Below are 26,715 nucleotides of genomic sequence, written 5' to 3' on the forward strand. Positions count from 1 at the left end.
CAACAGACACATGAAAAAGTGCTCAACATCGCTCGGCATCAGGGAAATCCAAATCAAAACCTCAACGAGATACCACTCACACCAGTCAGAATGGCTAAAATGAACAAGTCAGGAAATGACAGATGTTGGCGGGGATGCGGAGAAAGGGGAACCCTCCTACACCGTTGGTGGGAATGCAAGCTGGTGCAGCCACTCTGGAAAACAGTATGGAGGTTCCTCAGAAGGTTGAAAATAGAGCTACCATATGACCAAGCAATTATACTACTGGGTATTTACCCCAAAGATACAAATGTAGGAATCCGAAGGGGTACATGTACCCCAATATTTATAACAGCAATGTCCACAATAGCCAAACTATGGAAAGAGCTAAGATGTCCATCGACAGATGAATGGATCAAGATGTGGTATATATATATATATATATATATATACACAATCGAATATTATACAGCCATCAATAGGAATGAAATCTTGCCACTTCCAACGACCTGGATGGAGCTGGAGGGTATTATGCTGAGTGAAATAAGTCAATCAGAGAAAGACATGTATCGTATGATCTCACTGATATGAGGAATTCTTAATCTCAGGAAACAAACTGAGGGTTGGTGGAGTGGTGGGGGTGGGAAGGATGGGGTGGCTGGGTGATAGACATTGGGGAGGGTATGTGCTATGGTGAGCACTGTGAATTGTGTAAGACTGTTGAATCACAGACCTGTATCCCTGAAACAAATAATACATTATATGTTAAAAAAAAGAAACATATAGTAGGAAGGGAAAAATGAAGGGGGGAAAATCGGAGCGGGAGACAAACCATGAGACACTATGGACTCTGAGAAACAAACTGAGGGTTCTAGAGGAGAGGGGTGTGGGGGGATGGGTTAGCCTGGTGGTGGGTATTAAAGAAGGCACGTATTGAATGGAGCACAGGGTTTTATACGCACACAATGAATCATGGAACACTATTATCAAAAACTAATAATGTAACGTATGGTGATTAACATAACATAATTAAAAAAAAGAGTATTGTGCCTGGGGCGCCTGGGTGGCTCAGTCGTTAAGAGTATTGTGCCTATGGAACAAAGAATGAATTGGAAATTCACAAGAAGAGAAATGGGAAGACGGTTAGGAGCCTATGGTGTGATGGCAGTCCCAACTACATGTTTGTTCATTAGTATGTATATTCAAAAATATGTATACACATGCATAGGTACTGTATATCTGTACACATATGTGTGGTGTGTACATATATAAACATACACATGTATAGAAAAACACATAGAAAAATGTCTGGAAATATATATATAAAAAGTTGATGGCAGTTATTTCTAGAGTGGGGAATATTATCAAGGATAGAGTAAGGGTGGTATTAAAGTGACACTTTCAATTTTTACTCCACATATTTCCATAATATCTGATTTCTTTATAACGAGAAAGTATTCATATACTTCTTGTAAAATTAAAACAAAAGAACACAAAAAACAAGAGTCTCTTCCTAAGGCAAATCAATTCTTCTGACATAAAGAAAATCATCATGGTTCAGGAGAACTAGAAATTTATAGTCACATTTCATTTAACTGTTACAGACAGGGGCGCCTGGGTGGCTCAGTCGGTTAAGCTACTGACTCTTAGTTTCAGGTCAGGTCGTAATCTCAGTCAGGGTGGTAGAATCAAGCCCCGCATCAGGCTCTTTACTCAGGGCAGAATCTGGTCGGGATTCTCTGCCCCGCCCTCTCCTTCCCTGTTCTTTCACTTTCATTCATTACATACATACATACATAAATAAATAAATGTTACACACAGAATCAATCCCCTTATATTTTCAAGATTTCCAGTCTACTGCTGGAATCTATTCAAAGTCAGTAATTAGAAATGCAGACAAAAATTTATGAACATTGATATGAATTATAGCATTTTTATAACCACAGAAAACTATAAACAATCTAAGCATTCACTATCAGGGAAATGATTAAAAAAGGTCATGGTACAGAGGCACCTGGGTGGCTCAGTTGGTTAGATGCCCGACTTGATTTTGGCTAGGGTCATGATCTCAGGGTGATGGGATCGAGCCTGCCTGGAGCCCCACGCTGGTCTGCACGCCAGGGGTGGAGCCTGCTTGGGATTCTCTCTGTCTCTCTCCCTCTTCTTTTGCCCCTCCCCCCTGCGCATGCACACTCTCTCTCAATAAATAAATAAAATCTTTAAAAACAAGTCATGGTACATTTTCATGTCAATTTAATATAGATTTTAAAAATATTTTCAAAGGAGTTTAAATAGTTAGAAATGATTACAAGTGATAAAAAGTAGGTTAAAAAACATATATATAGAATGACACCAAATACATACATATATGAATATATACACAAAGTCATAGAATAAATTATGGTATCTCTAATTGTGAGACCTTTGGGTTATTTTATTTTCCAAATTGTAGTTGTCTGTATATATTTTCCAAGTTTTCTATATTGAGTGGAAGTCACTTTTATTATTTAATTTTTAGAAATAATAATAAGGAAATCACTAATGCTTTCTGAGAGCAATTGGGGATATTTTCTACAGGAACACTGTTTTTGAAGTATAGTTTGATCATAAAGCAGAAATCTGCTAAGGTAGGATTTTAAGCAATAAAGGGAGCTGGGGAACTAGGCAACAGAGCTATATCTGTGAATCTAGAATAGAGTTCTATGACCCATATCAGTACCTCTTCTACACATGTGGTAATCATTTCCCAAGTCTGGGGATCTAGTATAAAATACTGGTTGGTTAAAAGCTTAGGCTCTTGGATCCATCTAGCTGAGTTCCAAAACTGCCCCTCTCACTTCCTGACTGTATACTAATTTCTCTAAGCTTCAGTTTCTGAAGCTATGAGCACTTCTTCACCCTAAGCTGTTTTCAACATCATCAGTAATAGGCTTATTATCCTTCATTCACAAAGTAATTTGTATTTATGTCTGGTCTCCCTTACTTCAGTGTCTGGCAACTCATCTCTAGCTATGGCCCATGCTTTCATTCCTGTTCACAAAGTCCCCAATGTCTTAGTGATGGGAATGCATTTAATACTTTCTAATACATTCTTAGTAGTCTCCTGAGGGCATTAGTTGGCTCTGAGTAAAATGGGGGAATCATGTAGTTCCATCATTCATAATCATGTACCTGACAGAATTCTAGCTATGGAGATGAGTAGATCCAGTCAGGAAAAATTCCAGTCTTAGGACCAACATAATTGAGAATTCATCAAGCAAATTAAGCCAACCTAACCAAAATTTCACATAAAGGAGTCTCTATGACAAGAAGCTAATAGCATTCATGTGGTTTGCTTTATGCTCTAAATGACTATATACAAATAATTGCTGTATGTGGCCATAAAAAAGCAACAGAAGAACCATTAGAAAGTTAGGTACAATGCTCTTTGTATTATATAGGTATGTATGTGTGTAAATAAAATAAGTCTTTTGGGGTATATAATTTATTATTGAATAAAACTAAAAATACTTAAACATCACTTCTAAGATTTGAATATTTAATATGAATTTACCTTTTTCCAAAAATATGTGAGTATCACTTCCATCACTTTCTAACAACTGTTCTTCCAGTATCATACTGTCAAGTGAAATGGTATCCAGTGAGGTCTGTGAGGAGCTTCTCTTCATGTTCTTAGAAGAAACACAGAGTGGAGCCAGACTGGGCAGGATACGTTCCTTAGGCTTTCCACTGTTAACAAAATTATTAGAAAAACATCACATTAAACCTATTTTTCTATGTGTTAACTCTAGCAATGCCTTATTTTGTCATGAGGTTTACTGTCCAAAAACAAAATATGCCCCCACCACAAACATACGCACAGAAAACCAACCCCCCCCCCAAAATTCCAGTAGTATGTTGTTACCTTAAAGATGACTGAGATGTAAGTGTTCTAACTGTTGGTGCTTCTTCTTGATTGATTTCTAGGTTCTCAGAGAGTGAAGCTGTTTCTGGAAGCAAATCTTCAGCTTTAAAGACTGGCTCTGTGGTTTCATGTCCTCTACTACTTAAACTATTTGAAAGTATGTTTTGATTACCATCAGTATCAAAGGATAGCAAATTTGAATCTTCTCTGTGGTTTAAGACACTAATTGAATCTGTATAAGATGAATCCTTTTTGTCACTTGTTTCTGATCCAATTTCTCCTGATCCACTTTTGCAGACAATTCCACTACTTTCATCTTCACTTATTTTCCCTAAATTTTTATCTGATAAACAATCCAGAAAAGAAATACCTTTTTGCAGATTTGTATCACTAGCTGATTTAAAAAGCAAAGGATCCTTCGAAGGCACATGGCTCAGGTCAACACTCATAGATCTGTTGTCTGACATGAGATTAACAGTTACGCTTCTAATTTGATTTATACCACTACTATCTTGTTTCCTTTTGGAAGACAAAAATTCTCCATTTTCTGTAGGCAAATAATCAGGAACCACTGGGCTCACGCTTTCAGCAACAGGAGACTTAAGAGTATTTCCTTGATCCACTGGATGTAGCAAAAGAGCCACTTCTGCACTTTTAAGTAAAATTCCAATACAAATGGATGCCTGACTAGCAGGAGTGCCAGTCACAGCTTCTACATCTTTCCTTAAGTTCTCCAAAAGCAGAATAAGTGACTCATGGAGGAAAAGCAAGAGCAGATACTGGTAGTGATTGATCTGCATACTGACATGTTTATGAATGTGAACTAGGACATGAACATCTGCATCTGATGGTGAAGAGGAAAATCTTAAAAATGTATCTGAAGGTTTCTGACTACCATTTGTCAAGGGCTCAGATTCTGTACTGTAATACTCTTTCAAGAGCTTCTTCCGCTTGAGACGGCCAGTCAGATCACTAGATTCACTTCGTGATGTATTTAGACATACTTGATTACAAGACTGTAGCTCTTTTTGTGACACTGCATACCTTGTTGGTAAGCAAATCCAGATGGAAAGAGGGAAAGAGTCTACAAAATTTATTGGTCGCCCTTTCCCACTCTTTGTCCCTTCATAATCTATCCAAAATTGAGAAAAGTACAAAGCCCAAACATCTGTGGCAGCAGAAGTTTTAAGAGTGTGTTTATTCAACTTGGGAGTAATATTTCCTTTATAAACTTCATGCATTTTAGTATCTTGTTCATGAGCATGTCTCTGGAAGATTGGATGCAAAAGATTAAAATTGTCACCAGATTTGGGGAAGCTGGTATATGCTTTACTGAAAAAATCACAATCTTTAAAGTCTTGAAACAAAGCTTCTAGATCAGAATGTCGACAGTTTGGACAATGCCTTGTATTTGTGGCAATCATTTCAGAACTCTGAATAGAAACTGCATGTGGTTGATCTTGATGACATTCAGATTTCATTTCAGAAGGAATGACAAACTACAAGAGAAAAAACATTAATCTAACTTACAAATCCATATACATCTGAAGATAAACTAATCAGAAACATAATTTAGCTCAGGACTTCTTTTTGGTGTTTCCCCCCAGAACACTACTTTCCTACCCAGACATAATATACCAACTCTCTCCCCCAAACATTTTTATTAAACCAAGGAAAAGGGACTTAACTGATTAACCACTAAGAAAAAAACAACTTTACAAAAACCATAAATAATGAATAGTGAACATAATATATATGCATATTTGCATACAACATATCACAAAACAAAACAAACAACAACAAAATGAAACTAAATTAAATCAGTTATTACTAAAAGCTTACTACACCCTAAGTATATAAGTGGTAAGTTTGGAAAAAGGAACTTTTTCTTAGGATATTTTAAATCCAAGAGATTTGGAGGATGACTGGATGGGTAAATGGAATGAGTGGAGAGATGTCATTAGAATGACTTTTCTGGGATAAAACTATTAAGAAAATAAACTTTAGAGGACAGGTCAAACTATTTACTAAAATAATTTTTCAGAAATAACCTCAGTCCTCAAAATATTCACATCAAAGAGTTCAAAGGGACTGGTTTTAAAACTGTACATATTGAGAAAGTGTAAAGATCATTACATAACTGTCTTAGAGTATAATAGTAAATAAAATTGTAAAATAAAATAATTGTTATAAAATGTGTCTTTTTATATTGAATATAGTAAGATCTTTGAGAAAATGTTTAAAACATTTTTGTGATGTAGGAGTTTTATTCATAACCTCATTTTACAGAGAAGAAATTAAAGGTATAGAAACTTAGAGTACCAGCAACACACCTAGAAACTGAAATTTTTCATCCATGTCCAAGTCTTATTCTATTTACTACACTATAGTAGCTGTTTTATTAAAAAAAAAAACTTTCCTCCTTTAGAGCTAAAATATGCATGGGATTCAGATTATCAACTACTTGGCTGTAATACAAATCAACTTCCTATTATCTTTGGATATCAGTAACAGGAACAGAGTAACTGTGAAAAATTAAACACAGATCTAACTTACTAGTTCTGTTGTATTAATTACCACTTTTGAAAGAAAAATTTTATCTGGTCTGGTAAGATGTAAGAAAAAAAATGACTAATTTAAATTTTATTTCTGCTTACCTCCAAATGGATGAGCAGTGATAAAAGTTTTTCCAAACTTAGCACTTATATACTTAGAGTATAGTAAGCTTTTAGTAATACTTTTAGTAATACTGATTTAATTTAGGAAGAAGGGGGGAAAACAGTCTCTTAAAGCTTTTTAAATTAAAAATCAAAACTAAAACTGAAATTTCAAAATCAAAATTAAGATTACAATAAAGTTGATTTATATTTGAGTACCTATCTTAAATCCTAGAAATTCTAATGCTATTAACTTCTCTAAAAACAGTTTTGTGGGGCGCCTGGGTGGCACAGTCGGTTAAGCATCCAACTCTTGGTTTCAGCTCAGGTCCTAACCTCAGGGTCATGAGATCGAGCCCCACACTGGGCTCTGTACCCAGTGCAGCGTCAGCTTGAGACTCTCCCTCTGCCCCTGTCCCCACCTCTCTCTCTCTCTCAAGTAAATAAATAAATCTTTAATAAAAAAAGGAAAGAAATATGGTTTTGTTGTTACAGCCACTTGTTTATATGGTACCTTTAGCATTAAGCCATCAACTCGAATATCAACATGCTCATCAGATTTTGAATGGTCATTCAACTTGTATACAGCCATAAATTGATTAAGACTCTGTTTTAAATCCAACAGAAATTGATTTAACCATAGAATACTTCTTTCATCCACAGTAAACTGTAGTGCATTCAGTTGGCTATAAAGGTTGGCAGATGGAACTGTGGAGAAAAAAAATTAGAAAAAAATTTTTAATGAACAGATAGTCTAAATCTTCCTTGAGAGAAAACATTTTTAACAACTTTTATTCTTTTTAAATTAAGATAATAAGGTTTTGAAATTTTATTTACAAAATTAAAGTGACATGTGGATGATAGCAAACACTTTTAGATAGACAAAACAAGATTTTTCTATGCTTCACTAACTGAAAATATACTACTTAATCTAAAACTATCAGTATGAATAGGAAGTACTATTTAGATCTCTTTTCCTAATGTTATAGTCACCAAGAAGCAAACTTCAAAAAACCTTACCTTCTTGATGAAGTATCACATCACAGTTGTGGTCCTTAATCAGATATTTCTGTAAGGACTTATACTACATGCATGCAATCCGAATCCTCTAAAATATGAGAACAGTGACTTATGAAAGTGGTAAACAAGGCAGATCTCCTTGAGAGGCCATACACTTTTATTCTCCACTTAATCCTAACCCTAGAATAGTGCTTGGTGCAAAGTAAAAACTCAAGTATCTAGTAAATAATAAAAGGAATATACTCTTTTTCATAGCTCCCCCCAAATATTAGAATGCTCAGGAGTTGGATAAATGTTTTAGTGCTAATTTATATTAAACAAATACTCACAATTATAGTATATATCACTTCCTGTAATCCTTTTGTTTATACCATAAAAGCCATTATTATTTTCAGAGTATCTTTTATTTATAAAAAATCTTTTATTCTAAACATTCAGACCTATTTACTTCTAGTAAAGCAAATAGCATGCATATCTAGAACTTTTCAACAATAATAATTTAGGAAAATAAACCCAAGGAATAGGATATCAATAAAGAGACAGCATTATAATAATGTCCTGAATAGGACATTTTTGGCATTCATTCATTCGTTTGTTCATTCATTCCTTCATTCATTTTCTTTCAACAAAGATTCACTGAACACCAACTACATTTTGTGTATGGTGTAAAGTAATAAAAAGTAATAAAAGTAATAAAAAGTCTGTAGGTTTTTATTCAAGACAGACACAGAGGTAGAAAAATTGCAATTCAAGTCCAACAGAGACAGCCAATTGGGATGTGGAGGTGCTTGTATTTGAAAATAGAAAGGCAGCGAGATGCTGAGATCACATCACACTCTAGAAGGAAGGAAGAAAGGCCTCTCAATTATAGACTTTGTGATGATGACAGCTACAGAGAGGACTAGAGAGCAAATGCAGTCCCCAAGGCTACAGTACAGAAGGAAAGAAGAACCCGGGCTCTGCAGATCTGGGACAGAGAAAGAAACCTGGTGTACTAAGCAGTAGAAAAGTCTATACAGTATCTAACAGAGGATTACTTATGAAATAGATTATTATACAGTTATTAAAGATATTTAAAATAAACCTGTAGAAACCTGGAATATGCTCATATCATCAAGGGGAAAGGACAGGATGTAAATAAAACATATAATAGAAACACATATATTAAAAACAGGACTAGGAACACTATGCTTATGGTTATGGTCTGAACCATATCCCCTCAAAATTGATATGCTAATAAAGTTCTAACTCAGGGTATCTCAGAATATGACTGTATTTGGAGAAAGAACTTTTAAAGACGCAATCATGGTAAATATGAGTTCATGTGGGTGGGCCCTAGTCCAATATGATCGGCATTATTAGGAAACACAGAGGAAAGACCCCATGAAAAGATAGAAATCTACAAGCCAAGGAGAGGTCTTTGAAGAAACGACCCTGCTGACACTTGATCTAGAACTTACAGTCTCAAGAATTATGAGGAAATACATTTCTTTTGTTTGAATCACCCAGCCTATGGTACTTTGTTATGACAGCCCTAGCAAATTCATACACTTATGTTTTAGCAGAAGTCATCTCTAAATTGTAGGCTTGTGAGCAATTATTTTTGGCATTTAAAAAAAAATAACCCATAATATATATTACATTTACGATATTTAAAAAGTGATCTATTTTAAAGTTGGGTTGCTTAACAAAGAGATGAAATGTAAGGACTGAAAATGGATCTTTGTACATGGGGATTCAATGCACTCTCCTCTTTATTTTTATGTATGTTTGAAATTTTTGATAATGAACAGTTAAATTAAACACAGTTAAAAGTAACCTAGCAATTCCACCCCTAAGTATCTATGGAGCTAGGGTTTAAATTGCTGAGAAGGAATCTTACATTTTTATCAGAAAAAATATATATATTGTAAAATGAGATTATATTCCTTTGGCACATGTTAACAAAACTGATAGAAATAAATAAACCTAGATTAGAAATCAGAAATCCTGGAAACTAGTCTTAACTCTGAAGAATTACTAGTTCAGTGATGTATTAGTTAAAGAAAACAATGATTTGTGAGAGGTGCGGAAGGCTGGAAACAATGGGATTCTCCAATTATAGACAAATGGTTGTGAATATCCTAGGAAGGCGTGTAATATAGCTGGGGACTGGAGGGAAGACACACAACGAATTTTGATATAGATGACCCATCCTTGAGTTTCAGCTGTGCCATCTTACTAAGGTGCTGAGCAAATGTCTTAACTTAATTTCCTCATTGTTTTAGTCAGGAAGGTAGAAAAGAGAAACAAATGAGAAATAACAAAAGACTACTGAAAACCATGAAGATGGTGAGAATTAGATCCCAAAACTTTGGCACAAACAAGAATTAAATGGTTAGACAGTTAAACAAAAAGGTACACATAAACAAAGGCAAATTTTAGTTTGCACAACTCCTGGATGAACTGAGACAATAGTATAGAAATTTACCATTCAAAAAACACAAATGTATAATTATTTTAACCTTAGGACCCCAAAATACTTTACAAACAAAAATTCATGTAACTCAATGTTTCTAACTAAAGACAAGGGCCAAAGGTTGTCCAAAGTATACGTTTGTGCATTAAAAAACAGCAAAAAAATTTCTCTATAGCTAAAAGAATAACTCATTAATTTTTCAATGAAATATAGTTTTATATAACTGAAATATAAATAGGCTTTACTAAAGGGAAAAAAATGACCTTATTCTATAAATAACCTAACTTTCATAAATTCTTTCATTCAACTAACAGCTACTAAGTAAAGAAATGAGTCAAACCTCAGGGATAAAATGAAGCATGACTACTACATAATTCCCAACATTATAGATGCTACAACCTGGGGCACCTGGGTGGCTCAGTTGGTTAAGCGTCTGCCTTCAGCTCAGGTCATGATCTCTGGGTGCCTCACCTCAGGCTCCCTGCTCAGCGGGGAGTATGCCTCTCCTCTCCCTCTGCCCCTCCCCCTCCTCATGCGATCCCTCTCTCTCACTCTCTCAAATAAATAAAATAATTTTTAAAAAGATTAAAAAAAAAAAGGATGCTACAAGCTAGTGAGAGAAAAAACATGAATAATCAGAATATGTAAAAAACGCTATACTATACAGGCACCTGGGTGGCTCAGTCTGTTAAGCCTCTGCCTTCGGCCCAGGTCATGATCCTGGGGTTCTTGGATCGAGCCCCTTGTTAGGCTCCCTGCTCAGCATGGAGTTTGCTTCTCCCTCTGCTACTCTCCCTGCTTGTGTTCTCTCTCTTTCACTCTCTCGCTCAAATAAATAAAATCTTTAAAAAAAATACTATACTATAGTTATATACTAAGTACAATGACAAGTGAACAATGAATTTTGTTTATAAAACTCAAAAACTTAGGAAGAAACAGAACAACTTCCCAAGTAATGGACAAGTAATAAAAAAGCAGGAAACTCTCTTACTTGGAAAATCCTTTCCATCTGGATAGTAATATTCTGTGAATTCTATATAGACAGCTGACATTTCCTGTGGAAGATACAGGGATTTCTTATTGCAAGAAATCATACTCTTGGGGGAAGAACGACATTGTTCTGCTGTAGAGACCTGAAAAAATAATTAAGCATATTGAAGTAACACTAAATAAAGCCCTTTCCAAACAATTTATGCCACATCAACATCACTTCAAACTCCTAAAACTACTTCAAATAATTTATTAATTTCCAATGAAAACGTTATTATATATTTAAGCTCACATTAAATTATTTTTAATAATACCAATCAACTATTCAGAAAACTATAACCTCTTTAAAGGCTTATCATAACAACTCTTTACAACAGTCCTTGCAAACCTATTATTTTGAGCCATAAAATATCAGAATATTTGTATAACAGAAATAAGTAAATGGCACAGTCAGAACACAGATCCAGGTCCACAAGAACAGACTGCTTCCCTGGTGTGTATTTATAGTAATATTTTATCACAATTTATCATTATGAAAAATAATATAGCTATATACAGAGTTTCAAGCTGGGGTAATAAAAAAATTATGGAGATGGATAATGGTGATGATATGGTAATGGCTGTACAACTCTGTAAATAAACAATGCCAATGAATGCGACACTTAAAAATAGTGAAATGCTATCAAACCATTACGTTGTACACTTGAAACTAATATAATGCTATATGTCAATTACACCTCATTTTTTAAATTTAAATTTGATTAGCCAACACACAGTGCGTCATTAGTTTCATATGTTGAGTTCAATAATTCATCAGTTGCATGTAACACCCAGTGCTCATCACGTGATGTGCCCTCCTTAATACCCACCACCTAATATCCCATCCCCCTACCCACGTCCCTTCCAGCAACCACCAGTTTGTTTCCTAGAGTTAAAAGTCTCTCATGGTTTGTCTCCCTCTCTGATGATTTACCATTCAGTTTCCCCTCCTTTCCTCTATGATCCTCTACTCTATTTCTTATATTCCACATGTGAGTGAAACCATATGATAATTTTTTCTGACTGACTTATTTCCCTCAGCATAATACCCTCCAGTTCGATCTACGTCGATGTAAATGGTAAATATTCATCCTTTCTGGTGGCTGAGTAATATTCCATTGTATATATATACACCACCTCTTCTTTATCCACTAATCTGCCGATGGACATCTTGGCTCTTTTGACAGTTTGGCAATTGTGGACACTGCTGCTATGAACACTGGGGTGCATGTGCCCCTTCGGATCACTACATTTGTATCTTTGGGGTACATACCTAGTAGTGCAATTGCTGGGTCATAGGGTAGCTCTCTTTTTAACTTCTTGAGGAACCTCTATACTGTTTTCCAGGGTGGCTATAGCAGCTTGTACTCCCACCAACAGTATTAAGAGGGTTCCCCCTTCTCCACATCCTTGCCAACATTTGTTGTTTCCTGTCTTGTTAATTTTAGCCATTCTGATTGGTGTCAGGTGGTATCTAATTGTGATTTTGATTTGTATTTCCCTGATGCCCAGTGATGTGGAACATTTTCTCATGTGTCTGTTGGCCATTTGATGTCTTCTTTGGAGCAATGTCTGTTTATGTCTTCTACCCATTTCTTGACTGGATTATTTGTTCTCTGGGTGGTGAATTTGGTAAGTTCTTTATAGATCTTGGATACTAGTCCTTTATCTGATATGTCATTTGCAAATATCTTCCTCCATTCTGTCAGTTTTCTTTTGGTTTTGTCAACTTTCCTTTGCTGTGTAAAAGCTTGTTATCTTGATGAAGTCCCAATAGTTCATTTTTGCTTTTGTTTCCCTTGCTTTTGGAGACGTGTCTACCAAGAAGTTGCTGCAGCCAAGGTCAAAGAGATTGATTCTGTGTTCTCTAGGGTTTTGACAGACTCCTGTTTCATACTGAGGTCTTTCATCCATTTTGTGTTTATCTTTGTGTGTGGTGTAACAGAATGGTCCAATTTCATTCTTCTATATGTGGCTGTCCAATTTTCCCAGCATCATTTATTGAAGAGACTGTTCTTTTCCATTGGATCTTCTTTCCTGCTTTGTCAAAAATCAGTTGACCATAGAGTTGAGGGTCCATTTCTGGGTTTTCTATTCTGTTCCATTAGTCTATGTGTCTGTTTTTTGTGCCAGTACCATACTATCTTGATGATTACAGTTTTGTAATAGAGTTTGAAGTCCAGCATCATGATGCCACCAACTTTGGATTTCTTTTTCAACATCCCCTTGGCAATTTGGGGTCTTTTCTGGCTCCATACAAATTTTAGGATTATTTGTTCCAGCTCTGTGAAAAATGTCTATGGTATTTTAATAGGAATTGCACTGAATGTGTACATTGCTCTGGGTAGCATAAACATTTTAACAATATTTCTTCTTCCAACCCATGAGCATGGAATGTTTTTCCATTACTTTGTGTCTTCCTCAATTTCTTTCATAAGTGTTCTCTAGTTTTTAGATTATGGATCCTTTACCTCTTTGGTTAGATTTATTCCTAGGTATCTTATGGTTTGGGGTGCAACTGTAAATGGAATTGACTCCTTAATTTCTCTTTCTTCTCACTGTTACTGTATAAAAATGCAACTGATTTTGTGCATTGATTTTATATCCTGCCACTTTGCTGAATTCCTGTATGAGTTCTAGCAATTTTGGGGTGGAGTCTTTTGGGTTTTCCACACAGAGTATCATGTCATCTGTGAAGAGTGAGAGATTGACTTCTTCTTTGCCAATATGAATGCCTTTTTTTTGTTTTGTTGTCTGATTGCTGAGGCTAGGACTTCTAGTACTATGTTGAACAACAGTGGTGATAATGGACATCCCTGCCGTTTTCCTGACCTTAGGGGAAAAGCCTCTTAGCTTTTTCCCATTGAGAATGATATTCACTGTGGGCTTTTCATAGATGGCTTTTTTGATATTGAGATATGTTCCCTCTATCCCTACACTGTGAAGAGTTTTAATCAAGAAACGATGTTGTACTTTGTCAAATCCTTTTTCTCATCCATTGAGAGGATCACATGATTCTTGTCCTTTCTTTTATTAATGTGATGTATCACATTGATTGATTTGCGGATGTTGAAGCACGCTTGCAGCCCAGGAATAAATCCCACTTGGTCGTGGTGAAGAAGCCTTTTAATGTACTGTTGGATTGTATTGGCTAGTATGTTGGTGAGAATTTTGGCATCCATGTTCATCAGGAATACTGGTCTGTAATATACATATATATATATTTTTTTTTTTTTTACAAAAATAAAATTGAATACAGTGAAAGGAAGTCAAAAATGAAGAATATATCTATAAAATGTAAATGTAAAAATGAAAATTAAAAAGACTTAAAAACAAAGAGTTGATAAGTAACTAGTTGAAAAGGAAAATTTTAAAAGATGAGATACAAAAGATAAAAGAATCATGAGTAGAAACCTCAAATTCTATATACTATTTTCCCCTAGCACTGGAGTTTTGCAGTTCTGTATGCTCCTGTAAACTTGGTATTCGCCTGATGTTCCAGCTGGTCTTCTGGTAGAGAGGCCTGTTGCGTTGATTTTCAGGTGTTTTTGCCAGGGTGGAGTTGCACCGCCCCTTCCCAGGGGGCCAGGCTCAGTGTTAAGCTGCTTTGGGTTGCTCTATGTGGCTTTTGCTCCCTGAAGGCTTTCCATGACACTTTAGAGGATGAAAATAAAAATGGCGGTGCCCAGATCTCCAGGCCCGGAGCTCAATGATCATTGCCTCCTCTCTTTAGTAAACCCTCAGGGAAAAGTAGTCTTCACTTTTGTGTGCGCCCATCTCTGCAGACTCCTGCGGTGTGCACCTGCACTGATCCTCCCGGAAAGGAGGGTTGCAATGGGCTTGTCGCTTGCAGGGCCCCTACACAGAAGTGGTTGACAGATCGAGCGTGCACCTGTGCCACCCCTCTGGGGAGAAAGAGAGTTGCCGTGTTTCTGCCCTTTGCAGGGCCCTGGCATGGAGAGTGGTTGCCCTACTGAGCAGCTGTTCAAGGTTTATAGCAAACCAAGCTGAGAGCTCATTCCGGGGTTTGCTGACTGTAGCCAGTTTCCTGCTCCAATGCTTGGGAACTCTACCAGCTCAGGCACCCCCATTCTTTCTGTGACCCCGGGGATCCTGAGACCATACTGTCCCATCTAGGATTCTGCCCCACTTCGCCACCTGAGCACCTCTCAGGCAGGGACATGTCTCACTGGAGCAGACCTCTAAAAGTTCTGATTTTGTGCTCCGCTGCTATATTACTTTCTGGCACCTGGCTGATGGAGCCTCCTTCCCACTCCCCGCCAACCCCCTGCCATTTATCTTCTGATATATATCCCCTCAGTGGTGGCTTTTCTATTTGTAGAATTCCAGCAATTCTTTTCTTACATCTCAGGTTGAATTTATAGGTGTTCAGAATGATTTGATAGTTATCTAGCTAAATTCAAGGCACCAGATGAAATGAGGTCCCCTACTCTTTCACTATCTTGCCTCCCTCCTCTCAATTATACCTCAATTAAAAAAATGTCTAAAATGGTAAATTTTATGTTATGCATATTTTACTACAATAAAATTAACTTAAAAATAATACAACTAGAAATGCTTCTGTCAAAGTTTCATCTCTTATTTTTTCTAAAAAGACTATTAGTTTTAAGGTTCTTATTACACTTTTTCACTCTCCCCTGCAAAACAGCAAATTTACATAAAAATGTATATATTAATTTCCCCAAAGTTCAACCAATAGTTTTATCAATTTCATTTATTTGTGCTTATTTAGTATATACCCTGCAATGTATCTCAAGGTTAATTTTTTTCATTCATTTAACAAACATGTATATTTCTCATATGAAGTAGAATAGTTTTTCAATAGTTTATGTTTCATCTTGGCTAAACTGCTGATAAACCTTTTGAATAGTAATACAGTCTTTATAAATTTAAGTCAGTTCTTTGCATTATCTAATTAAGAAGCTCTTCTCTGCATATAGGGAAACAAATCCTTTTCAACTCAATGTATCAACTTACCTTAATAGATAATAACTTACTTCCTGTTGTCTTCAACAGAAAAAAAGTTATTCAAATTGGGATAAACATTCTATTTTCTTCCGGTTATTTTTATTTGTTTTATTTGTATGTGTGGTATTTCTTTACTGTATTTCACCCTCAACTACTTCGGATTATGGGTGATTCCCCTCCCCAATTTTATATGTATTTATTTACATCTTATAATTTAAAGTTAGCTTCCAATAAGATGCAGCAGATACAGAATGTAAAACAAGAAGCAACTGTATAATAAGAAAAAAAACTGAGTTTTCCCAAAATTGGTACTATTGACATTTTGGGCCAGATAATTCTTTGTTGTGGGCAACTGCTGACAATGCCCAGTGCCTTGTTAAAATATTTAGCAGTATCACTCGTCTCTACCCACTATTTGTCAGCAGCAATCCCCTCCGGTTGTGACAACCAAAACTGTTTCCAGAAATGACCGAATGTCCCCATGGGGTAAAATCAGCCCCAGATGAAAACCACTGAGTAAAATAAAAATAAATTTATTTATCAAAATAAACCACAACAATTCACAGATGAGAACACATATCTGAAATTGTTTAAGAATATTATATATTCTATTGTTCGTCTCAAGGATTGCAATATTAGACCATGTTTTATGATAATAGCCTGAACAATATAAATGGGACAGAGATCTTAGCCATGAAGTTATGTTCACAAAATAGGCAACACTTAGTAGTTCAATAAGACAAAAAAAAAGGATTTGTTTCTTCCACTAAGAGCATTGTGTAATAAGGAATTTGGCCTTCTAAGAGAGGTCTGGCCTTTATCCCTGCTGCTGGGAGGTAATTCTAAATTGAACTGATAGTTTATGCTTATGATGATGACTAAGAGGGGGGCTGGCCAGACTTGATAGTCTTAGTAATCTTTAGAGGGTCAGGGCTTTGGGTAACCTGGTATTAATTTACATAGAGAATGAGTTCACCTACGAGGGTAATAGTTAATGCATATTGTTACACATCCATGCCAGGAAGCTAAAATGTCCTGAGGACAGGAAGTTTCACAACTGGAACCCTCCCAGCCCAATTCAGTTTCTCTCTCTATGGCTAAATCTAATTTATATCCTTTCCCTGTAATAAATGTAATTCTTAGTATAATTTCTTTGAGTTCTGTGAGTTATTCTTTTTTTTTTTACTTTTTTGATTGTTATGTTAATCACCACACATTACATCATTAGTTTTTGATGTAGTGTTCCATGATTCATTGTTTGTGCATAACGCCCAGTGCTCCATGCAGAACATGCCCTCTTTAATACCCACCACCAGGCTAACCCATCCTCCTACCCCCCTCTCCCTCTAGAACCCTCAGTTTGTTTCTCAGAGTCCATCATCTCTCATGGTTTGTCTCCCCCTCCGACTTCCCCCCCTTCATTCTTCCCCTCCTACTATCTTCTTCTTTTTTTTTTTCTTAACATATATTGCATTATTTGTTTCAGAGGTACAGATCTGTGATTCAACAGTCTTGCACAATTCTTTGTGAGTTTTTCTAATTCTTGAATCCATAGGTAGTTTAGGGGAGACTGCTGAACTTGCAGTTGGTGTCAGAAGTCTTGTGCAGATTTGGCAGTCTGGAGGACTATGCTCTTAACCTCACAGTTTGGTTAATTCTGTGCAACCATATAAACAAAAATTAATGAATTGACATTTTCTATCCTGTCTAGTTTAGCTATTTCATAAAACTGGTCAAGATGTGGGGTTTTTGGTGTTTTTTTTTCTTTTTAAGTAGGCTCTACACACACAATGGAGCCCAATGCAAGGCTTGAACTCATGACCATGAGATCAAGACCTGAGCTGAAATCAAGAGTTGGACACTTGATCAACTAACCCAGCCAGGTGCCCCTGGTCAAGATATTTTTAAATAAAATGGTGACATGAGTTTATAAGAGATGCTTGCAGAAGGTGTTTATCAGAAGATCTAATTAAAGGGGCGCCTGGGTGGCTCAGTTGGTTAAGCGACTGCCTTCGGCTCAGGTCATGATCCTGGGGTCCCTGGATCGAGTCCCGCATTGGGCTCCCTGCTCGGCAGGGAGTCTGCTTCTCCCTCTGACCCTCCTCCCTCTCATGCTCTCTGTCTCTCACTCTCTCTGTCTCAAATAAATAAATAAAATCTTTAAAAAAAAAAAAAAGATCTAATTAAAAAATAAAGCGTACCTGGTATATATTGAAATCTGCAAGTCTAACCACAACAGAACTAGACATTAACTTAGCTTTGGATTGTTGAGATAATACTGAAGGTGTTCTGGAAGTCCCTTTCAGAGCTGAGTCTTTCTCTGTGGGAAATGAAAAAACCTTTCAATTTATTGCAACATTATTTTTATAACAGTCACTTTTTTATTATTAAGACAGCTACTAGAAATATACATGAACACTTAATTTGTCAAACAAGATAATATAAACTGTGAAAATATATATAAACTGACGTAGGTTATCACAATGATTCCTATTTTTGTGTGTGATTATTCCTTAAACGTGAGTCATACTTATATCACATTTAAGATATTCTTGTACAATAATTTTTACCTGAAATTCTTGGTAAAAAAAGAGACCTTTAGTATTTAACAGTCTCAAATATTCTATCTGGATATTATGTTTATTAGTCATATTAATTTAAAAAGTGCTTTGGTCCATAATCCTATGGTCTGAATAAGGTTCAGAACTTTTAGATATTAATTAAACATAATACTTATCCACAGAAAATATCATATTATGATCACACACACACACAAACACAGGCACAGACACTTAATACCAGAGGAATGCCATAACGTTATTATAGGTAAAATACCTGTTTGTGTGTGCTGGGGAGAGGCATGTGTTGGGGATTTAGGAGGTGAACCTACATTATGATCCTTTACAGCCTGCTTAAGCATTTCAACGTTGCACTCAAATTCATGTAACAACTCATTGGCCCATCCATTTTTTGTTTTAGTTGCATCGCTAAAATACATCCAATGATTACAACTATCCCCTGTAAAATGAATGACAGGTATTTCACTGAAAAATGCACAATTTTCATTTATCTTATTATAGCCCTGCTTCTAATTAATGAGATTTATTCATTTTCCAAGGGACTCTTTCTCAAGGGAGCAGCCTTCACCTACAAGAGCTTTTAATCTGCCTGGAAAATGTGAGCAAAACATTTAGAATACAGGGAAAGAATGTCAAAAGCAAATTATCTAAAAGGTTTCTATCAAGACTCACCATTGGTAGAACATCACTCAAAAGTTTCAATGACAAACAGTACTCCTGGTCAACCTTCACTGAATGCTCAACAGCCTGGTATACTTCCATTACAAAGAACCCGAGAAAATACTACCACAGAAAAAAGTCCTTTCCTCAAAGATTTGTTATAAAGTGACTAATAAAACCTATCCTTAAAATGCTAAGATTATTAGAACACTAAAGAAACCAATAAAATATCTCAAGATAGACATCAGTCATAAAGATATAGATATATCTATACTTATATAGATTTTTCAGGAGGAAAAATAAAAATCAGGATTATTAGTTTCTCTGTAGCAAAAACTGAGAAAAGCAGTATGTACTTAAAAGGGTTAAGAAAAATGACTAAGAGTTTTACCTCCCAAAATATGAATTATTTCTGTAGTTAAAAAATATTTTATGTATATGTAAGTAACTTACAAATTAGGAGAATAGAATATATAGCAAAGCCTTCCAACAAAAATCAAAACAAATAGTAAAACCTTTAAATTCTGTCAGGTACAGATACAGAAATAACAAAGAGTAGGAGATGGAAATTTATGAACAGAAAAGTTTTATCACTTTCTTAAAGTCCTGAAAAATTCATTATACTTGTTTTTTCTTATTTTTGTGAATTAAAAAAAAAAAGCCACACATTACCAAAATGCAGAGATTGGCATAAGATCAAATTACTTAATCTGGCCATAAATATATATACCTTTTGTTTTTATTATTTGGGAGAAAAAGCCTATCAATATTCAACTATTCAAAAGTATATTATGTATTACTTCTCAGGTTTTTGGCTAAAATCAAGTGCAAAAAGTCTATTAATGAAACTTAGAAAATATAGAAAAGTTAAAAAAAAGTTTCAGGAATCTTAAAATCATTGTTATCCTTTTACTTTATATTCTTTCTTGATTTTTTAATATACTAATAATATACTAACTTTTAAAATTCTACACATATTAATAACTTACTTTTGCTACAATGAACAAAATAAAATGGCACAAAATATGTCTTCCACATTCTGATTTTAAGTTTTAAATCAATTATTTAGAATACTGACAAATGCTAACAATTACACTTTCTAATAATCTACATAAAACTCTATAAAATGCATAAATATTTTCTATGGCATTTATATCTTCTTGGTAAGATACTACTGGGGAAAAAATAACAAACGTCTTGGTCTCTTTTTTCGTTAAAAAATTAAAGAGAGGAAAGATGGCAGTAGAGTAGAACTCCAGGCTCACCTTAACCCACGAATACACTTAGATTACTATCAAGTCATCCTAAAAAACCCAGAAATTGACCTCAAGACTGGCAGAACGCCACACTAAAGGTAGAGAAGAGGCCACAATGAAGAAGGTAGGAAGTGCGGTGACAGGGTTTGGGAAACAGATCGTGGCTACTGTGTTGGGGAGGGAGCCAGAGTCACAGAGAAGGGTTAAAGACAAGCTAACACACAGGGGAACACATGGGGAAAATGAATCCCCATAAGCAGCTGACTTGGAAAGCAAAAGGAGCTGAATTTCATGACTTCTAGCAACCAGCAAGGCTTAAAGCCTGGAGTTCTGAAGGTCAGCATGCCTGGCTGTGGGAAAGTTCGGAGGACACTGAAGCAGCTCTTGTAAAGAAGGCAGACAAACAACCCACAAACATGTAGCATGGAAACAGCAATCTGAAGAGCACCTGAAGCATACACCAGGGAAGTTATTCACTCATCTTGGATCACATCCCAGAGAGAAAGCATTCAGGGAGAGACCCCTCTGGGAAAAAAGGAACAGGCCAGAAACATTTCCTTCCCCCGCCCCTCAGCATAAGCACAGGGTAACCTGCAGGAATCAGCTTAGTGTGGACATCCACTACCCAACTTGCTTACATCAAACCTTGCTCCACGCACTCCAGTGGAACTGCCCCTCCCACTCACACTTGCCTCAGTCCCAGTGCAGTGGACCCCACTCCTCCAGAAGACATGCCCAAATCCCTGCTCACACTGCAACTCCCTAAATGGGAGTTTTGAAGAGCCTCTGTTCCGGCAGTTGTGGCAACAGGTCTCAATTCACAAGCAGACCAGAGCATACCTAGCTAAAATGCTCCATATTCAGGCCAGGGACAAAACACTGCCAACAGGCAAAGAGAGCCTCTGCAGACAACTGGCCTAGGAGATAAAGCAACCAGGAAACAACAACAGAGCACTCCCAGAAGCACCAGGACCTGGTGAACAGGGAACACCAGAAAGCAGGGCACTCCAGAACCTCTTTTTCATAAGGCCATTACCCTCAAGAACAGGCGATATAGCTGATTTTCCTAACACAGAGAAATAGGCACAGAGACTCAGACAAAATGAGAAGACAGAGAAATTTATCTCAAGTGAAAGAACAGGACAAGGGCACAGCCTGAGAGCTAAGTGAAACAAATATAAGTTACATGACTGATTCAGAATATAAAGTAATGATTATAAGGATATTCATTGGACCTGAGACGAGAGTGGAAGACATGAGCGAGAACCTTAACACAGAGATAAGGAATGACATAGCAAAGATAAAAGGCTCAATGAATGAAATGAGAAACACACCTGGTGGAATGAGCAGCAGGATGGAAGAGGCAGAGGAACAAATTAGTAACCTAGAAGACAGATTAATGGAAAGTAATCAAGCTGAACAAAAGAGAGAGAAAAGAATTATGCAAAATGAGAATAGACTTAGGGAACTCAGTGATTCCATCAAACATAATAACATCAAACATAGTATTATAGGAGTCACAGAAAAAGAAGAGAGAGAAAAGAAGGCAGAATATTCCTTTGAAGAAATAAAAGAAGACAACTCTTGGGTCCCCCTCCCAATTCGGGAGGTTTGTACTCTATCATTTAATAAATTTTACTATCGCTCAATAAACTCTGCTTTGCTGCCTGAAAGAAAGAAAGAAACAAAGTAACAAAGAAACAAAAGAAGAAAGAAAGAAAAGCTAAAAATTTCCCTAGATACCTGTTTCCTTTCCTGGGAAAGGATCAGGATCTAGATCCAGGAGGCACAGAGAACTAACATCAAAATCAACAAAAGCAGATGCACACCAAGACATATTTTAATTGCCAAAATATAGTGATAAAGAAAAAAAATTAAAAGCAGGAAGACAAAAGAAGACAGTAACTTACAAGGGGAAACCCGTAAGGCTATGAGAGGATTTTTCAGCAGAAATTTTCCAAGCCAGAAGATAGCGGCATGATATATTCAAAGTGCTGAATGGGGAACATCTGCACCAAAGAATACTCTATCCAGCAAGGCTATCATTCCGAATAGAAGGAGAGATAAAGAGTTTCCCAGACAAACAAAAAAGAAAGGAGTTCATGACCATTATATCAGTCCAGCAAGACATATTAAAGGGGACATGAGTGGAAAGGAGAGACCAAAAGTGACAGTATTAAGATAGGAAACACAAAAGCAGTAAAAATGAATATTTCTGTAAAAAAATCAATCAAGGAACTCATAAAATAAAGAATGTAAAATATAAAAACATAGATCTAAAATGTGGGGAGGAGAAAAGTAAACAATGGGATCAAAGTTAATACAGACTGCTATATGCAGAAAAGGTTATATACAAACCTAATGGTAACCATAACAAAAACCACTAATAAATATGCAAAGAATAAAGAGAAAGAAATCCAAATATATCACTAAAGAAAATCAGCAAACCATGAAAAAGAGACAAAGATCAGAGAAAATCTTTAGAAATGACCACAAAACAAATAATGACAATGAATACATATCTGTCAATAATTACTTTGAATTTATGTGAACTAAATGCTCCCATCAAAAGACACAGGATAGCAGAATAGATAAAAAGAACAAGGCCCATCTATATGCTGTCTTCAGAAGACTTATTTTATACCTAAAGACACTGGCTGATTGAAAGTGAGGGGATGGAGAAACATTTATCATGCAAATGGATGTCAAAAAAAAGCTGGAGTAGCAATACTTGTATCAGGCAAAACAGACTTTTAAACAAACACTGTAACAAGAGACAAAGAAGGATAATATATAATCACAAAGAGACAATCCAACAAGAAGATATAACAATTGTAAATATTTATGCATCCAACACAGGAGGACCCAAATACATAAAACAGTTAGTAACAAATATAAAGGAACTAATTGATAGTAATAATAGTAGGAAACTTTAACATCCCACTTAAACATCAATGGACAGATCATCTAAACAGAAAATCAATTAAGAAAACAATGGCTTTGAATGACAAACTGGAACAGATGGATTTGACAGATACATTTAGAACATTCCATCATAAAATAGCAGAATACATATTCTTTTCAAGTGTACATGGAATATTCTCCAAAATAAATCTCAACAAATTCAAGAATGTTGAAGTCATACCATGCACCTTTTCTGACCACAACACTATGAAACTAGAAGTTAACCAGAAGAAAAAATCTGGAAAGATCACAAATACATGGAGGTTAAATAACATGCTACTAAACAATGAATGTGTCGACCAGAAAATAAAAGAAGAAATAAAAAGAGTAAATGGAAACAAATGAAGATATAATGGTCCAAAACCTTTGGGATGCAGCAAAAGCAGTTCTAAGAGGGAAATTTATAGCCAAAGAGGCCTACCTCAAGAAGCAAGAAAAATCTCAAATACACCACCTAACCTTAAACCTAAAGGAGCTAGAAAAAGAAAACAAACAAAATCCCAAACCAGTAGAAGGACATAATAAAGATTAGAGCAGAAATAAATTACATAGAAACTAAAAAAAACAACAGAACAAATCAATGAAACCAGGAGCTGTTTCTTTGGAAAAAAAAATAATAAAATTGATAAACCTCTAGCCAGACTTAAAGAAAAAAAGATGCTCAACGGGGTGTCTGCTTCTCCCTCTGACCCTCCCCCCTCTTGTGCTCTCTCTCTCCCATTCTCTCTCTCTCTCAAATAAATAAAATCCTAAAAAAAAAAGAAGAAATGAAACAGGACTCCAATAAAATAAAAAATGAGCAAGGAGAAATAACAACCAAGACCACAGAAATACAATTATAAGAGGTTATTATGAAACACTAAATGCCAACAAATTAGACAACCTAGAAAAAATGGATAAATTCCTAGAAACATATAAACTACTAAAACTGAAACAGGAAAAGAAAGTTTGAACAGACTGATAAGCAGCAAAGAAACTCAATCAGTAATCAAAAAACTCCCAACAAACAAAAGCCCAGGACCAGATGGTTTCACAGGCAAATTCTACCAAACATTTAAAGAGGGGTTAATACCTATTGTTCTCCAAACTATTCCAAAAAAATAGAAAAGGAAAGAAAACTTCCAAATTCATTCTATGAGGCCAGCATTACCTTGATACCAAAACCAGGTAAAGATACCACTGAAAAAAGAACTACAACCCAATATCCCTGATGAACATAGATGCAAAAATCCTCAACAAAATACTAGAAAACGGAATTCAACAACACATTAGAAAAATCACTCACCGTGAACAAGTGGGGATTCATTCCTAGGTTGCAACAGTGGTTCAATATTTGCAAATCAATCAATGTGATATAGAACATCAAAAAGAGAAAGAATATGATCATTCAACAGGTGCAAAAAAAGCATCTGACAAAGTACAACATCCATTCATTATAATAGCCCTCATCAAAGTAGGTTTGGAGGGAACACACCTCAACATAACAAAGGTCATATATGAAAAACCCACAGTGAACATCATCTTTAATGGGGAAAAACTGAGAGCTTTTCCCCTAAGGTCAGGAACAAAACAAGGATGTTCACTTCCACTACTTTTATTCAACATTGTACTGCAAGTCCTAGCCACAACAGTCAGACAACAAGAAGAAATAAAGAGCATCCAAATCAGCAAGGGGGATGTGAAACCTCCACTATTTGCAGATGACATGATGCTATATATAGAAAACCTGAAAGACTCCAGCAAAAAACTGCTACAACTGATAAATGAATTCAGTAAAGTCACAGGATAAAATATCAATGTATAGAAATCTGTTGCATTTCTATACACCAATAATGAAGCAGCAGAAAGAGAAATCAAAGAATCAAGCCCATTTACAAATGCCCCCAAAACCATAAGATACCTAGGAATAAACCTAACCAAAGAGACAAAGGAACTATACTCTGAAAACTATAAAACGCTGATTAAAGAAATTGAAGAAGACACAAAGAAACAGAAAGACACTTCATGCTCATGGATTAGAAGAATATTGTTAAAATGTCTATACTATCCAAAGCCTACACATTTAATGTAATCCCTATCAAAATACCAAAGGTATTCTTTTCCAGAACTAGAACAAACAATCCTAAAATTTGTATGGAACCACAAAAGACCTCGAATAGCCAAAGCAATCTTGAAAAAGAAAAGCAAAGCTGGAGGCAGCACAACTCTGGACTTCAAGTTATATTACAAAGCTGTAATCATCAAGACAGTATAGTACTGGCACAAAAACAGATACATAGATCAAGAGAAGAGAACAGAAAACCCCCAGAAATAAACCCATTAAGTATATGGTCAATTAATTTTTGACAAAGGAGGAATAACTATCCAATGGGAAAAGAACAGTCTCTTCAAACAAATGGTGTTGAGAGAACTGGACAGCAACATGCAAAGGAAACAAACTGGACCACTTTCTTATACCAAACACAAAAATAATTCAAAATGGATTAAAGACCTAAATGTGAGACCTGAAACCACAAAAATTCTAGAAGAGAAGAGGCAATAACCTCTTTGACATCAGCCAGAGCTATTTTTTTCTAGATATATCTCCTGATGCAAGGGAAACAAAAGCAAAATAAACTATTGGGATTACATCAAAATAAAAAATTTTGCACAGCAAAGAAAACAATCAATAAAACTAAAAGGCAACCTTACAGGATGGGAGAAGATATTTGCAAATGACATATCCAATAAAGGATTAGTATCTAAAATATATAAAGAACTGATACAACTCAACACCCAAAAACCAAATAATCCAATTAAAAATGGGCAGAAGACATGAACAGACATTTTTCCAAAGAAGACATCCAGATGGCCAACAGACACATGAAAAGATGTTCAATATCACTCATCATCTGGGAAATGTAAATCAAAACTACAATGAGATAGCACTTCACACCTGTCAGAATTGTTAAAATCAGTAACACAAGAAACAACAGGTGTTGGCGAGGATGTGGAGAAAGGGGAATCCTTTGCAATATTGGTGGGAATTTAAATTGGTGCAGCCACTCTGATAAACAGTACGGAGGTTCCTCAAAAAGTTAAAAATAGAACTACGCTATGATCCAGCAATTGCACTACTGGATATTTACCCAAAGAATACAAAAACACTAATTCAAAGGGATATGTGCACCCCTAAATTTATTACAGCATTATTTACAATAGCCAAGATATGGGAGCAGCC

General features: G+C 35.8%; 1 protein-coding gene across 1 annotated transcript in view; it reads right to left on the bottom strand.

Annotated features, from left to right (window-relative positions):
• Positions 1–26,715, bottom strand: part of BLTP3B (bridge-like lipid transfer protein family member 3B) — a gene marked incomplete at its 5' end in the record, with an annotated part of 76,453 nt that overhangs the window by 31,516 nt on the left and 18,222 nt on the right. The window contains 6 exon segments of the mRNA XM_081818987.1: positions 3,533–3,708; positions 3,884–5,382; positions 7,055–7,248; positions 11,010–11,151; positions 18,238–18,356; positions 18,872–19,054. Of these exon segments, the coding sequence (XP_081675113.1) occupies positions 3,533–3,708; positions 3,884–5,382; positions 7,055–7,248; positions 11,010–11,151; positions 18,238–18,356; positions 18,872–19,054 (2,313 nt within the window).

Source organism: Leptonychotes weddellii, chromosome 5 (genome assembly GCF_054177405.1).
Source record: "Leptonychotes weddellii isolate Sample4059 chromosome 5, ASM5417740v2, whole genome shotgun sequence".
Classification (NCBI taxonomy): Eukaryota; Metazoa; Chordata; class Mammalia; order Carnivora; family Phocidae; genus Leptonychotes; species Leptonychotes weddellii.